The sequence below is a fragment of the Drosophila takahashii genome, chromosome 2L (genome assembly GCF_030179915.1).
Source record: "Drosophila takahashii strain IR98-3 E-12201 chromosome 2L, DtakHiC1v2, whole genome shotgun sequence".
Lineage (NCBI taxonomy): Eukaryota > Metazoa > Arthropoda > Insecta > Diptera > Drosophilidae > Drosophila > Drosophila takahashii.
In genome coordinates, this window is record NC_091678.1 from 9142005 (window position 1) to 9159652 (window position 17648).

Sequence of the window (17648 nt, forward strand, 5' to 3'; positions counted from 1 at the left end):
CGAGGTATTTGTAATAAATTCTTATTGGAGGGGAGGACTCCCCCTCAATGAAAACGATTTATGAGGCCTGACTTTCACATCCCCAAAGAAAAATACTGAGGGTCTTGGCCCCTCAAAATATTTTAATTGAAAGAATATTGCAATTAATTATGCAGTTCTTCCTGCGAACTTTTTGCCAGCATCCTTGATGAAGATTGATTTTTCCAACTACGCCGCTGCTGTGCATAAATTTTCATGCACAGCTAATCAAAATTAGTCATGCCTGAAAATCGGAGGTGGAGTTTTTTTTTGAGGAGGGGATGGAGAAGGAAAATTAGTTTTTAATTTGTAATTTTTCGCACACCGACAGGCGTCAACTTTGAAGTTGTTTTGATTTCTAATAGCCGTTTCTCTTTGAACTGCTCGGTCGGCGAGAAAGTGTGAAAATCGGCGAAGGAAAAACTGCTCAAGTTTTCCAGTTCAATTAGCTCGCCTCGGATCGCCGATCGCACAAGTCCATAACAATTTCCGGCCAAACGGTCGATGGGCAATGGCAATCTGAGATACACATGTTCGCAGCAGCAGCAGCTATCAGGAAAGTATCACAAAAGTATCCTAGGATCGCCGGCCTTTCCCTGAAGACCTCACTTTTCCTAGCTGATATTAAGGCAGCAATTTTGCTCACTTTTCTTTGATTGAGGTACTCTGGAAATGGCAGTGTCTACTCCAATTTTGTTTGTCGAGAGTTGTCTCAAGTTGAGTTGCGTTGAGGAAGAGGAAAACGATGTCAAATGGCTTGCAACTCAACCGACTTTGGATGCCGCCAAACAGTCTGCATCCATCTGGCAGTCTGTCGCCCTGTCGGCTGATTTGCATTTCCCCGTGTTTGATGTAAATGCCATGTAAATATTTGATCAGCCCGGTAAACATATGTACTCGGTACACAGGGCCAGCCCAGAAACACTTAAAGAAATGGTTGAAAAAATGGGGAATGGGATGAGGGCACTTAATTAAAGGGCGAAATTTACGACAGGGACCTGTGACCCGCATCGATTCGCCTGCTACTGTTCGGGCTAATGACCCACGAAATCCCAGATATCGGCGGTACCCAGGGCGCATGTCTGGCATTCTTAAACAGAGTCCCATTGAGATCGAGGTGCTACCTGTTCTACAGGGTCGGCAGTAAAGGGTTCTTCTTTGTCTCACTTAATTGCTGAAAAATATTGTGGTTTAAAGCACAGCCCGGAGAAATGATAATTATCAAAACGAAACGAGAAACGATTGTCGAGAGGAAACTATTAAATAGAAAAGAAAATTCTCATGGGAAAAAGAAAGGAGCTGGGGAAATTTTACGGGAGACAAAGAAAACTAAACATTTTTACACATTTTATAATGCTGTTTTATAATTATAAAAATTATTTAAATTATTTTCTTCCGCTTTTACGAAGTGAAATTATGAATTACTTACAAATTCAGTGTAGATAAACTTACCTTAAAATGTTTTAATTCTTGGTTTGTCCCTTATTCTATTAAAGCATAATTTTAATGCTCAGTAAATACAGTCCAGCTGTTAACTCTCTCGATAGAGGGACTTCCAAAGACCCCTAGCTAATTTAATAATTACGTAAGTGCTGTTCATTGGGCAAATTACCGAGTAGCCACAAGTCAAGGTTGCCCTACCGAATGTTTACCCTATCGTTGCACCTTTCTTGAGCGGCCTGCGCTGGCTAATTGGAGCTGGAGCAGCTGCTGCTACTTTGCAGGATGCAGCCGTCCTTGTTTTGAGGCCGACACTCAATAAACAGACATTAAAGTCGCCTTTTGTCTACTTTTTGTTCGGCTAAGCGAGAGGAGTGGCACCTTAAAGAGCGAGGAGTGGAATGCGCTTCAATCATTAATCAGCTGCAACTAATATTGTGGCAGCTGGCAGATGCAACCCATTCCCAACCCACTCCTATCCCATATTTCTAATTGCAGTTGACAAACACTGAACCCATTGAGCGAGCATCAAACTCGGGCCCGCCTGCTCCACATCCACATCGAGATCCACTTCATGAAGATTCTCGGAAAGGGCCCCCCTTCCCAACCCTTTCTTCTTATCTGGGGCTTCCATTTAGTGCTTGAGTTTCCACAGAAGGCGCTCCCTTTGGTTCTTGAAAATTTAATTATCATTCTCCCAGAATTATTCTTGTCCACGGCGAGGTGGATGAGTTTGGATCAATTTAGTAAATTGAAACGATCGCCAGGGGTGGAGCAGCATGGCTTTGACTATATAATTTCCTTTTTAAAGCGATTTAATAAAGCGGCCATTTAATTGACTTTCCTCACTTGATTTACCGAGTCAACACCGCACTCACACTGGCGAGTTGGATAATCAGATGGCGTATCTGAAGACATCCATCAATATGTCCAGACCTTGTTAATCGCATAGAAAGCATCTGCCAGACTTCGGCCGACTTCCTACAGCTCGCTTTCAAACAAAACTGGAAAATTTGCATAAGATCCAAAACAGAAACGGAGAAACAGAAACAGGAGTCCATTGTGGAATCATAAAATAACGAAAAATACGAGGGGCAAGCGTCAAGAAATCTAATCAAAACGATAGCCGAGTCTCTGGTACACAAATCACGTCAGCAGTCAATTTATCAGCCCGTCTTGGCCAGTGTCTGGGCCGAAATGCTAAAGGCTCAAAGCTTAGAGCTAATGAAATGCAATTGGAAATTTATTGGTTTGCCTGGCGATAAGGCTGTGCCTGAATCGAAATTTTCGGTAAGCCGTCCTCGGCAACTGAAACTGGAGTTCCACTCGAGTTGTCCGTAATTACAACTCTGGAGGGAAACTTCTCCCCAGTTCACAGCTGCGGATGGACGTCCACTTGACGGACAACCATGTACAATGGGGGATCCAGTATCTGGAATTATTGTATACACACAAAGCAATGACGACAACTGCACATCAGTCTGTCAGTCGGTAATCAGGCTGTGGCTGTGTGCATGTTGCATGCAACATTCGCCGCCCTTTTCCCCCGTTGATTATGCTGATGAGTTTTTGTTTTGGGTCCCTCCGTTGTATCTGTATCTGCAGACCCCCATCTTCGGCGCTAATAATAATAATAATGAAAAAGTTTTCCTCTCTCGTATTTTTCGGGCTTTGCATTTTATTTTTTTGGGCAATGGCTTGGTGTTCGTGGGGGTCGACTTTGTTTATGCCCCCCGAACATGCAGCCCAATGGGCAATATTATAAAAGCCTAGGCTGCTGGTGGAGCGAAGTTCTCTTGACTGAGATGAAAGAAATCAGCAAGAGTGGAAAGGGTTTCTGTAGCGTTAATACGAAATTCTACGAAAAAGTACAAAAATCCGCTTTAAAATTATCTTATCAATATAATTTTATCAGCGATAGACAAACACTTTTAATAGCCAGTCATCCAGGAAACATTATCTTGAAAGCGGAGATTATTTTTCTTTTGGTGCCATCAACTTTGTAGCTCTCTAAAATCCGATTATCTTTTCACTGCTTAAATACTGCATGGATAATTTGAGATTTCACTGCAGTCTTCTTATCTCATTAAGAGTATATTATCTGAGCTTATCCCCCATTTACGTAGACAGTATTTCCATTAGCTATATATAAAGTCCCTGGGTTCGATTGAATAAAATTCAGGCTCTAATATCCATCGAATTGACCTTCGTTATTCGTTCATTCATTATGCAATGGCTGGCGATTTCCACCCCCAGTGAATAGAAGACTCGTAGGCAATTGCAGCATCTCGCGCCTCAAGTGACTCTTAATGAAATGCATTAAGTCTATATATAAAGCACTCTGACGCAAAAACTCATTTCCCCATTCGAACAATCCTCTCGAGTTACATGGCTAATGCTGTTATATAGTCTACGATGTTGCACATCTCGCAGAGCGAGGAAAAGGAAAACTTAAATTAGCCTCAATTGTTTATAATTTCCACAAAAGTGCCTATGCGGTTGTCAAGTGCGTCGACTCGAGTGAGGAAGTGGAGAACGGCCGTCTTGTCTCGGATTCGCTCTTCTGGCCGATTAAGAAACTCAAAACTGCCAAACCGGTTTCGCACCAAATCCACCCGCTAAAAAAAAAATTCCCCAACAAGACAGACAGCTGGCTTAAACTGCAGAGAGGGAAAAGTCATAAATTATAGAATATATAAATAAATAAGTAGAACACTTTTAAAGAAAACTTTAGTATTTCTAGAAACAATTTAGGATTAGTTTCTAAAGAATAGAGTGAATAAATATATTTTTAGAGTCATAATTTTTATAAATAAATTTCCAAAATAATTTCATTTTCCCGCAAAATATTTTTGTCAGTGTAAAGAGTGCGGCTCTTAACGGTGGCTTAGCCCCTTCTTTTATTTTCTGACCCTCTCACACAGCAGGTTTCGTGCCTAATTAATGCAGGCCAATAAAAGTCAGGGTAAAGATTTAAGAAAAATATGTGTATAAAAAACTTTTAGTTTTGTAGATCGCTGGCGCTCCCTTTTCAAGCCTTCTTTTTGCGTTGTCTTATTTTTCTTTACTTTTTGCATAAATACATAAATTTTATAATTTTACGATCGCAGCTCACTCGCGGCGATAACCGTTCGATGATAAGCCCCAAAAACCCCGAAGGCAAGTCGATTTTCGGTGGAAACAGAAACTTTGGCAATTTAGGCGCCGCCGCTGTCAACAGACATATTTTTCTAGCGCTAATTTTCATAAATTTGAAATAGGAGCCATAAAACACTTTAAAGGCGGGCATAAAATTGTTGCTGCTTAATTAATAATCTTTACGGTTTCGTTGTCACGTTTTGTTGCTCGAAACACTCCTTGAATCATCTAATGATGGAACTTCTTGATCAGCCGAATGGCGGCAAATAAAGCCCCAACATTGAATGGCTCTCAAGTGAATTGATGTGTAGCCAAGACTTATTTTCAACCACACACCTCCACCTGTCAAAATTGCCGCCCCAACAGCAGTGAGCTACTTAACTATGCAGTTGACAGCCCAACTCGGCTTTTGCGCACTTCAAATATCGTTATTTTTTTGGGTTATTGTTTAACCAGTTTTCGCCATTGAACATTCAGAATATTTTGGATATTTTGTGCCTGACACAATTAGCCAACGAGTTTTTATGCCCGCCAATTGCGTTGCTCGAAAAAATCGATCAATGGAAGTCCCAATGTCAGCATCATCAGTAAAAATAGTTTTCTGTTGAGAACATGTGTTGAGCTGATCTCTTGATGCCTCAGGGTATTCACGCTTTAATCTTCGCAAATATATACTTGGTTCCATTTCCTAAGCACATTAATCAAATTACCCCCCCGATCTCCGAGTTGTCAGTCAGCTGCTTATGTTTAAGCGCTGCTTTTTGACTATATACACAGCTATTTTTTCGCTTCCATGTCTCAGGCAATTTCCTTTCAAGATTTTGAGCTGCCTGATAAGACAGACTCGGCAGCCTCGCTGTCTAGACTTTGGGAGTAGGGCCCTATTTCTGCCTGCCCACAGGAAAAGCGGGAAATCTAGACAGACTGCGACAGACACTCGCGATAAGTCTGCGAATGCCTCCCAGGCCGCGTTTTGCATTTCGGCGAAAGTTGTCAATGCTGTCGAAGGTGCGTTACAGATAAACTAGAAACGGAGAAATAGCAGCCGCCTCCGCGTGGAAAACCAGCCAAAGCTGAACCCTTGCCATTTACCCGGCCGCAAAGTTCAATTTTTATTTAGTTTTTAGCATAACAATAGATAGCAAATGAACCATTAAATGCCAATGCAAGCTGCAATTGCATAAATTTCAATAGACAAAGCCAAACGGAGAGGGAATGCAACAAAAAATGCAAAAATGCTCACAATTAAACGCCCACATGACCCACAAAAGTCAAATTTCGAAAGAGGAAAAATCGCAAAAATTTCTGATGCCCTGTGGGTGCCCGAAGTTATTGAATTTTGACAAAATTTGATTTATTTTCGCTTTGTTCGAATTAATTTGCACGATTCGCGTTTGGGTTGATTGAAACTTTTTTCCCCTGCCCGTTCAGTCCATCCAAAACTGTGCCTAATTCTGCTCAAACTTTTTTTTAGCCGCAGGGTGACTCACTTTACATTTCTTCTTCCACTTCTGTTTTACTTGGGCTTTGCATAGGCCATAAATAATATACTTTGTCGCAAAGTCCCTGCAACATTATGTCTGGGTGTGTAAACTGCATATATGGTGATTCACACTGTAATCGTCTGCAAGATCTACATTGAAAGGTTTGATTGATTGCATTGATGGTTGAAAGGAAGGGGAAAAGGGTTTTCATATGCAAAGTTTTTTCTTTGTACTGAAAATTTATTACCAAGCCCTTAAAGTGGCTAGTTTATATTCTCCTATTTTGCAGAGTTTCAGAAAAATATCTTAGATTTTTAATAAAATATTCAAACCAGATTAATAAAATATTTTATGAAAAACCCATTATGCTTTCCTTCCATTTTACCCTGCGTCAGCGAATACAACTAGTTTGACTACATTTTTGTAGTATATTAAATTGTTATTATAAAAGTTATTCTCAGCGTTAATTCCCGTTCAAAGTGTTACGCGGAGAGCGTTAATTTTTAACTAATTTCTTCATCCACATTGAGCAATTCCGAAATGATATACATTCCGCGGCGTCGCCACTCCGAGCCAAGCCCGCAATTAAAGTTGCTCTTTATTAGAAGCCCCGAGAAGTCCGAGTGTAGCACACATCATGAACTGCAATCAAAACAATTACAGCCAATTCACGCAGCGCTAAAAACAACAGCAACTGTCCGGAGCAGTCACAGTTTCCACTTCTCGCTCCCCAGTCCCCCAGTTCCCTGTCACAGCTGCGAAAAAACCTAAAAAAAAATAGAGAAAAAGAGAAAATCAACAACAATAAAGTAGAAACATTGAAACGACGTTCGTAGTATGTTGATGACATTAGAAAATGGTTGTTTATTGCATTTCCTTGTTATTGTTGCCTCTGTCGGCTAACCAGACGCTTGGCAAAATGGCAAAAGTCCGGCAGTCATCGAGTGGTGGTGTTATATGTAGCCCCATCCCCATCCCCATCCCCATCCCCATTTCCATCCCAGACCCACAAGGAACCAGAACTCCTTCGTGGCTCCCAAGTGTCAACGAACCGAGTCGAAGCGACAAACCAATTGACAGCCAGAGTTCCAGCTATACGAATTGGATTTGGAATGGGTATGGGTATGGGTAAGGCTATGGGATGGGGGCACATGGCGAGTCCAACGGATCTCGGGATGCCACATGCTTATAGATACACAGAGAAAATTCTGACGTTCTCATCTGAGTTGAAAATGTTCTTAAAAATAGAAAGGCCTTTTTCAAGTTTAAAATGTTCTAAATGTGCTTGAATTAAGTTGAATTGGTTCTTAAAATCTAGTTGAGCTTAAAATGTTCTTGAAATAAGAACGAATCGTTATTATTTTAGCACATGGTTCTTAAATCAAATCGATTTGGTTCTCAAAAACCACAATATCTGAAAATGTTCTTAGTTTGAGAACGAAAAAGACTAAAGAAAGAACAAAAATTAAGTTGCATTTCAACTTAAAATGATTCAAAACTCTATTTTCTAATTTTTTTGGATTTCTTAGAACGCGTTAGGATGTTTTTGTTTGACGCCTAGAAGGCACTAGACCATTTTACTTTGCTCCAATACGACTTTACCATTAGATCTGCCCTTTTCGTCTTATATATAATTCCCAACTGGTTCTAGCCCTTTATGAACCGAGCCCAATTCAGATTCTGAGACTTTAAGACTTTTTTCTGGCTTAAGTCTTTAATGAACTTCCACACTAGCTGGAAGTCAAGTGCAACGCGCACCTTTATAAGGTGTAATGGACAACTACCTTTTTAATATTACTTATAAATTACTCTTATCCTTAGCTAAAATCAAACTCAAAATGCTATAAATTTGAGAGCAAAAAGTGCTGAAAATAGAACAAATGAACTTATTTTTTATCCATTTGATTTAAAAATGTTCTTGAATTAAGAACAAAATCAACTTGAAAATAGAACGAAGTGAACTTAATGTCGGATTTTTAGCTAACACCATTTCGTTCTGATATTGAGAACATTCAACTCGAAATGAGAACATTTGTGCTTACCCGGTTTTTAAGAACGAATGTTCTTGATTTGAGTGCAATGTTCTTGGTTTTTTTTCTCTGTGTATGTTTAAGTGCCCGTTTGCGTCAGTCGAATGTGTCAGGCAGATGATAAAACTCATAAAACACCAGAGACTCGGCTGAAATGAAATATGAGCCTGGGAGGAAATGTGCATTAATCGATTTAAAAACTCCAGATAGATATTTAATTTTTTAAATACAGTTTGTAAACCTTTTACTAAACTACTTTCCATTTCATCGGAAACCATTAACACCCACTTGTAGTTTCATCACGATCCCTTTCTTCAACAAGTCTTCGAATCCATTAGACTGCCCTCCATTAAGATGGTCTTATAAGACATATAGGTGCGATGGTTTTGCTTTTCTTCCATTTTTCTTTAGAGGACGTCCATCAAAAACCCAACACGTGAAGTAGATGCTAATTAGGCGCTAATGAGACAACTTGGCCATAGAAACAGACCAAATTTTGAGGGACAGGCACGAATGCGATTCAAACTAAGCGGGAAGATGGGGAGTTGTTAGAGTTTGGAGTTTAGAGTTTTGGGGCGTGACTTGGCGAGTTCATTGGACGAACGGCTTCAATTTACGAATCCCAGCTTCAATTAAAAATGATTGATGCAGTCTTATCTCTCCTAAGAACCAGTGGGGGGCCCTAGCAATGAACAATCGAGTGCGTACATATATATACTTCTTTGCTTATAAATGATAAACCTAAATTTGAATGCCGCAGCAATTAATCAATGTTTAAAGTGAGCGAACGCACAGAGACGAGTGTCGAACATGAAAAGCCTATGAAATTGGAGGAAAAATAATAATAGAATAGTGAAAAAATTAAAAAATGTCGGCAGCCAGCACGAGTAATCGACCGCCTCCGTCGCCCCTTTCGGTGCCCATATACGATGGCTATGCCACGATACGAGCACGCGGATTGACCCGATCCCGATCCATTAGAGCGGAGTCGGAAAATGGAGGAACTCAACCCCCTCCACTGCTGCAAAAACCCCGCAGACAGAGGACCATTTCGCTGAGGAGCAACTACAGTCTGCCCAATGGACAGCCAGAGGAGATTTACGCCAGGGCCAAGCCGGTGAGAACCCCAACCATCGGGGATCTGGAACCCATCTACACCAATCCCTCGGCCTTTCGCCCTCTCTCCGATGCCTCGAGCTCCTCCGGCGGAGGCAGCATGCCCTGTGATTACCAGAACGTGAAGAAGAACTCGCGCTTCTCGCTGGACTCCCTGCAAAGTAGTGCCACTCCAAAGACCCCGGATTACAATACGGCCGGGGAGGAGGAGCCCATCTTCCTGTACACGGCGCCAGAGAGTCCAAAGCGGCGATTGGACAGTGGGATTCGCAACTCCTACGACAGTTCCGATCGAGGATGCTACTCACCATCGCCCAGACTCAGTTTCGATATGCAGGAGCGGGATTGCCCACGCTTGAGACCTCCGACATTGCGTCACAATTCGGTTAGTTCAGTGGGTCAGAGTACGGGCCACCGGCGACCCTTGACCTTGTCCCTCAGCGAGACACCGCGTTCGCCCACCGGACTGCCTCCACCGGCGCCAGTTCGTCGGGAGAGTCTGTACGCCAAGCCAAAGATGTATGCCACGCCCATGCGACCGCCCACCAGTCCGCGGCTCAATCTCTACGAGCTGCCCATCGTGACGCAGAGGAGCAGCAGTGCCGAGCTGCTGGAGAGGAGCTGCACCAGCCAGAGCCTGGCCACCATCGACCAGGACGAGCTGCTCGTGATGCCCAGTGCCATGCCCATGCTGCCGAATGCGGTGGACCGACGCTACCACACTTTGGGTCACATGAGGGTCAAGAGCATGGGGGCGGGACTGCATCGCAGCCTGGACGTGCCCACGGGATCGATGCTGGACATGGCCACCGGAGGAGGAGTGGGTGGCCACTGGCGGCACAGAGGTGGCAACCAGTCCGCCGGGAACATCTACGCCTCCGCCGAGGCGGCTGTCAGCGATCTCAATCGCATGGCCCCCGAGTACATGGACCCGCTGGACTTTAAGATCGGATGTCAGACGACGCTGAGGAGCAAGCCGATGATTCCCTGGTACGAACTGGCCATTCGCAGGGACTTCAAGCGGCAGTCCTGTCCGCCCATCAGCGGAGGAGGAGTGGGAGGAGTGGTGTGCGGTTCCCTGACCTTGGCAGCTTCGCCCCAGGAGGAGCACGAACAGGTGATGTACAGTTCTGATGCAATAGGGAGTTTTATTGTAAAGAAAATTTAAAGTTATCCATCCAAATATGCTAATATATTAAAAGGAAAATGAATAGGGAGAGGTATAGTTTTTGGTACACAAGCCTAGAAATTTGTATATAAAATTAAACAATAAATCATTTTGTCAGGTATATACAATTTAATTTATATGCGATATGAAAAAAATTTCAATTAAAATCTTTTGAATTATTTTTTAATTTTCCAGTTTAACTGAAATTTAATTATAGGAAAAAAATGTAAAAGATTACCCTATTAAAATTAAATCTAAAAAATATTAATATAGTGTTATAAATCTTTTTAAATTTACTTATGATCTTTCAACAGCGCTTATAAATAAAATGGAATGTCTTAAATCTGTTTATATAAGTTCTTTGAGCCTAGAAGGAAAATAGGAGATCGGCTTTGAGAACTTCTAGCAATTTAAAAGAGAAGCAAACTTCTCGTGACATCCCCTCGCAATGCTGTAAAGCAACTTCTGGTTCTGCAAATTCTGTGTGGCTTCTCGCTGCGACTATAAATTTATAGTAATGTCGTGCGTGTTCTCTGCCCGCTGATGTCTTCACCTGGCATTCCTCATCCGGCTTTGGCATTACGAATGCAGCTCTAGCTCATCGAATATGGCCAAGTAATGCAGGAGCAGGAGCAGGAGCACCGACAGCAGGTTGTAACTAAAGTGGCCATAGAATATCTGCCGAATGCCGCAAACCGAGTTCCATTCAGAGTTTCTATGTACGACTGTCAGACGCCGTTAGATGCTTTTGTGCGCTGATTGATTTAATCAAACTTGCATGAGCCATCGCGGCTACAGAAGGCCTTTGGGCCATGCTATCGTTGCCCATTAGTTGCACGTCCCATGGATTACGGTTTGACCAGCACTGGTCTTTGATACCACAGTCACATCTGCAGTTTCTGCACCGGTGGCCCCTGCTGCTGATGACCAAAACCGATGACCTGAATTCGCGGAACATGCAATTGATATGTCCACGAAAGAAATCAGGCATTCGGCCAATCGACGGGTCTGTCCAGCCATCGGAATGCCCTGCAGTGGGAAAGGAAATAATGGGACACACATATCATCGATATGGGTTTCGACATCCACACTTGAGGGAAATGAGAATGTCATTGGAATTTACCTTTGGGTTTTCCCAGTAACTGTTTATTAAATATCATATTCAATACTTGAGAGAAGAAATGTCCGACTATTAGTCAGAATATTTTAATCAATTAATCAATTATTAATCAATAATTTTAAATGTTTACATATAATAATCTTTTTAATAATTACCACAAATAACAATTACACAAACAATAAAAAAACATTCTAAAATAATACAGTTCTCAACATGAAATCTCTATATTCAATCGCAATCTAATCGTTGAGTGCTGAATGAATTAAAAGTAAGACATTTACCCATTTATATCTCCCTATAATACCCTGCTCAATCGGCCAGTCAATCCAACATCAATATCGAGCCACTAAAGACAACAAAACCCAGAGACTTCGTCGCCAATTGCGGGTCCAATCAATGTCAACTTTCAAAACAAATAAAGTTGCCATTAATGCCGCACGCTGAGTACGTTTGCCTTATTTTTTTTTTGTTTTCTCAGTTTATTTTCCTTGGCGTTTTTTCCCCCGATTTTAGTAGTTTTTTGCTCATATTCGATTTGGCGCGTTTTTAAAGCGGTTTTTAAGCTTAGCCCCAGCGACGCCGCCGACGGTTTTTAAGGCGTTTTTCATGTTCACTTCATGTTTATTTATGAGCGGCTCTAACAGCTGCCAGTCCTCGATGGCAGTGGTAACCCGAGCTGGCCAAGAAGTCAGCTATGTTGGCTATGGAAAGTGAAATTGTCAGATGGCGTGTGAACAAGCGCCGCTGCCGACAGTTTGAGCGGCACTGATCCCGAATGGTCAAGAGGTGATATCACAATTTTTATTGGGGAGTCAATGGGTTGAAAGCCAAAGTCAGAAGTTGATTGCTTTTAATTGATTTAATTCATTGTGGTATTTTATTGTTATTTATTTTTTTGGAATTTACATATTTGGCAATTGTGATCGTGAAATGTGAATAACTAGACTGTGAAATGATTGATGTGATTTTGATTATTTTATTGGGGAGGGGAAATATGTTGCCTTTGTAATTGATTAAGGTAAGGTCTTAATTGAATATTAATAGCCAGTGCTCACCTGAATGTTTAAGTGAAACAATAAATAGGCAATTTAATAGCCTCACCCATTGGATTTTCAAGTGAAATCTCCCACTCATAGAAGTTTCCCAACCAGTTTTCCCAACTTTATTTTTTGTGGCAAGGACAGTTCGTCAAGCGTTTGTGCCACTTTCAAAGCGCTGCGCCATGCATAATTAATAAATCTTTTGGCCGACAAAACGCCAACAAATTGGCAACTCAGTCTAACAGGCCTTAAATAACTTGTTGGCTTTTATCTATCGGGGATCGCTTATTAAAACAGTTGCTCGCTGATAAACGAGATGGCAAACGGGCGATTGTGGCGAGTGGCCGAGTGCACATGAAATATCTTTATATCTCGCAGATAATAATTGCAACTGCGGCAACAAAAAGCAAACTGGTTAACTGGCCAACCAACTGACTGACTGAATGTCCGAGTGTCTTTCTCAATTGGCCGCCAGTTTGTTTTTCTCAGACAGCCAAAGTATCTCTACACGATTCCCGAATACTTCTCCGCTTTGCACCCGAGCCGCTGCACCTGAGTTCGAATTTGTAATTAAATTATAAATATTTATTTACTTCACTATGCAAGTCAGCAAATTATTCCGGGCTAGGCACGTGTTTGGATTTTGTAGTTTGTTCATTTGTTCGTTCGCTTTTTGTGGCCACTCGACCTGTCACAGGTGGCTGAGGCTCAAAACCAGTTTTCCACAAGTAGTTCTTCGGCAGGGTTCCCAAAAGACCAACAGCCGAAACCCAGCGAGCAAACCGAAAAAAAACAGAACACAGAAACTTGTTTCCGACCGCAAGACAAGCTGGAAAAAGTAGAGAAAAACGGGGGAGAAGGCTCAGAGACAAAGACGTGACCATGATGATGCTGTTGCAGGAAAAGGACGAGTCAGTGCCGACTATATATTTATATATCTGTATATATCCCCGAGGAAATCAGCGGCTGGCGAAGCAAACTCAATTCGACTGGAGCCCAGAATCAAAACAAACAACAATGGTCAAACAGAATCGAGCCCAAGAAACCAGAAACCCAAGTCCGAATCCCAGCCTCTTGTTTGATAAGCAACAAAGAGGGGAAATGTAAACAAGCTCAAAACTTTTGGCTGCGATGTTGATTTGAATGCTCCACACAAATATTATATTGCCATCACCGTCATCGTTGCATCTTCATTGTCTCTGGTTGGACGTGCCTCTTGTGGCTTCCGGTCTTGCAAGAAATCAATAAAATACGAAAACAAAAATATAAAAAAAAAGAAAAGGGGAACGAAGAGCCCTTGAATGGCCATTGATCGTCATGATCATGAGCAGCCAAAGCCAAAGTCATTGTTGTGATTGTTGGGGAGTGTTCGATAAAGGAACTGAATGACAATGCCCAGAACATCGGGGAATAAATTCAAACGAAACGATTTCGAAATTATCGTTTGGGCTGATCCGATTGAACTCTATAAACAAGCCATCAAAATATTATCTGTTGATTGGTGAGATCATAATAAAAACATTTAGCTTAGAATAAATTAAGAAGAATTTTTTCTTTTATAGATAAGGAAATATTATTTTTGGGGAAAGACAAATTAAGATGATAAACATTTTGGATTTTCAATAAATAAATATTATAAGTTTAAGAGATAGAAAATAATAGTTATTTATCAAAAATCCAAACTGTCTTTCGTTAATCTCTTGTAAAAATCTCAAATCTTTTAAACCATCTCTTTTAACATACCCAATCTCAGCTTTGCTTTTTGCAATCAACTAATTTTGCAATCTCTTTTTTCTCTCTTTGCAGGTAAGTTCACACACGGGAAAACCGAAAAATGCGAGGGGGTTGGCGTAAGTTTGTGGTGGAAATGGAAACCATTAGCCAAATGGCATATTTATCTGGCTGGCATTATTTTTTCGGCTCGGCTTGAGTGAGACAGCAGGAAGGAGGGAAAAGGGGGGAGCGAATAAGCAATTGTACAAATAATGGAGCCAGCAATCTTGATCTTTCACCAGCCACTGGGACAGAGTCTTCCATTCTTGAGAGAGCGAAAAAAATAAATCGAAGTTGCAGCGGAGACTGTGGCGGCGGATCAAAGTGGACTCGACTGGAGACTGGACCGAGTGGATGTAACTTCGTTGTGGGTTGCCGTCACATATTCTCCCCGGCTCCTCCACCGATCTCCCCACAGCTGTCCAAGATTTTTAATGATGATTTGCTACTTCTGACTCGGGATCCTTGGTGTTCCGCTTTATTCGACCACTTCGATTTGCCGCGACTTTGTGTGCGCCACAAACAATCAGAACGGATTAGTTTGTTAATCATTTTATTATGTGGCAGGCCTCAGAATTTGAATTCGATTGAGCCTGAAATTATGGTCGAAAAAAAGGATCGAATGAGAAAGCGAATACAGAAATGGTTGAAAGGAATCCCGAACAGGAAATCATTCTTGATTTGCCAACACCAAAATTCACTTAATTTCTTTGTCAGCTCTTTTCTGCTAAGTAATAGAAACTCTTCGTTTAAAAATAGCCTTTATTTAGCACACCCTATCTTATCTAGTTAAAGTGGCTAATTCTCCTCAGATAGTGCAAGGCAATATTTTCCAATCTTAATCAGCAATCAAACACGAGGGGCTTTTTCCATCATGGTAGAAGTCACATAGGTCGGAGTCGTCAGCTTCCATCTTCATTAATTTTCCACTATCGGAAAATTCAATCAACTCTGCAGAAAAATACATTCATAATGCAGCAAGGTTAAAGCCATCAGACCTGGCCGAAAAACTTCCGAGCTTCGACTGGCATTTGACCTTGGCAGAGAGGCCTTCTTCAATTAGTCATTACTGGCCAGGCATCCGCTCATCCTGGGGAAAACTTTCACTGATTTCGGAAAGGAGGCCTTCATCAATCATCAGATATTCCAATGCAAATTAGACGCAGACCTACGCCCACCGAGTCGAATAATAAATCAGGAAACCATGTGACAACTGCTACAGTTTGCTTCTTTTGTGTAAATCCAGCAAATGTCAAGTGTTGCAGTTGTCACAGCGCCTGCTGTTGCATGTTGCTGGTGTTGCTGCTGATTCTGCGTGGCATAAATCATGGGAAAGGTCAAAGTGCACACGCCTACGGCATGTTCAAAACTCTGGCTGCAAGGGACCGAAAACGAAAACACATGGTCGCCTTATGTCTGCAACAATTGTCAAGTGGGCAGCAACAGTGGTTGCTGTTGGTGTTGCCGTTGCTGCTGCAGCATGATTTATGCTCACACAGACAATTTCGGTGGCCGGTTGAATTTATTGAATTTTATCGCTGTCGTGTCCACCACGACCTACTTATATCACCCACTATCAAAGAACGCAGCTAATCGAAGGCCAGTGGTCTTATCAAGTCGTAAACACTATCGGCAATCAGCAATTCCGCTGCTTAAACGCTGGTTCTTAAATAAGTTTCGGTTGGTTTAAAAACTCTTTGTGGCTCGCCATTGAACTTGAACTTTGTTTTGTGTCTGCAAATTGCCAGCGATAAATTCAGCAATGCATCAGTGGCAACTAGCAGCAGTTCCCCCCTTTCTGCAACAACATTGACAGTCAAATTAAAGTTGGCAATTTTGCAGTGGGTTCTGTTGTTGCCTTAGCCATTTAGCATGTGGCCCCTGTTTTATCCCCTCTCCATCCTTTGGTTTTTTTTATTTTCTGACTGCGTGTCGCTCGCAGCTGATGCATAACCGTTTTACGCTTCGTTGCCTTCAACGTGCAAATGAACTGCTGCAACAAGAGCAACAGCAGCAGCAGCAACATCAGCAACACGAGCAACATCAACAACAGCAGCAACATCTAGCCCTCTTTCTTACAGCTACTGCTGCAGTTTGAGAGGCACTGGGTTGTGTTTTGGGGGGAGAAACGCCATTGATGTTGAGACATTTCCCATTTTAATTTTAATTTTTTTTCTTCATGTTGCTCCCTCTATTTTCCTTTTCAGTTTGCAATTTTCGTTTGACTTTTAGTGCTTTAAGCGCGTGTTTCCTTTCGAATCTTTTTTTTTCCATCGAAGAGTTGGTCAATTTTTTCTGTTTTGCTGACATTAAGATGGGTTTTTAATGGGTGAGAATTGGATATTATCAGCAATGCAAATCTGTATTTCACGTTCAAGGAAATGTAGAAGGGCATTTTCAAAATTTGTATAACTGCTGCATTATTTCGGTTAGAAAATATAGAAATTAAGTTTTATAAATTATTTGAAATATTTTTGTGTAATTTACCGACTTTATTATTTTAGAAACGTTATCGCTTAAAGTCCGTGAATTACGTGCTAATGTAAAGTAACTAAAAGGCAATTGCTTTAATTTAAATTATTCAGTTTTTCATTTCTTGTGGGTGGTGAACAACTCTTCTCTTTAATCTCGAACCGCTTCACATTTAATCTGATTTGTGTAGCACAATGTTTTTGCCATTTATGGGTTGCTACCGAAAGCTACGGATCATATAATTTAAAATTTAATTAAATACTTATCGCACTGGCTGCAGCTCCGGGAAATAGAAGCTCGCTTAATGCCGTAAAGCCAACATTAGCATTGGCATGCGGTTAGTTGGTTCACTGGACAAACGAGTGACCTCATCGAAATTATTAGCTACCAGCAGAGCACACACCCAGTTGAAAAATTGAAAACAAACAGGGAGGCACACAGACACTATAACTAACTAATTATAATTGCTAGGAAAGCCGCAAATCTGTATTTCTGGCTCTCCCTCGATTCGCCACTTGTTTATTGATAACCATCTAGCACGTATCGCCATTTAATTTGCCCCTCATTTATGCAAATTGCGTTGGCACGCTCTGTAGACTATATAGATTTTTTTCTAGCTGGAAATCCGTCATCAGCGGATGATGAGTTTCTAAGTTCAAGGTCGTCGGCGAAAGAGGGGCAAAGTTTTAATGGGCGAAGCAGACTCAAATAAAATCACTTGCAACGGGTTTCCACTTTATTATCCACTCAGAGGAAGATAAAATAGCATGTTAATACGTTTTAATTGCCGGGGGAAATGGAAGGCAGTTATCCTGCCGGTGCCGAGTTATCCTGTGTGTCACGTTACTC

At 41.5% G+C, this 17648-nt stretch overlaps 1 protein-coding gene across 10 annotated transcripts in view; it reads left to right on the plus strand.

Moving 5' to 3' along the window:
- Nucleotides 1–17648, plus strand: part of sick (sickie) — a 186451-nt gene that overhangs the window by 162784 nt on the left and 6019 nt on the right. For 2 of the 10 annotated variants that reach the window (XM_017138746.3, XM_017138747.3), the window contains exon 2: nt 8871–10343. The exons of 7 other annotated variants lie outside the window; for them this stretch is intronic. In XM_017138746.3, coding sequence (XP_016994235.2) covers nt 8979–10343 — 1365 coding nt within the window. In that variant the 5' untranslated portion in view covers nt 8871–8978. Of the gene's footprint in view, nt 1–8870; nt 10344–14360; nt 14480–17648 lie in introns of those variants that run through there. One more of the 10 variants, XM_070211930.1, reaches the window with a different exon arrangement.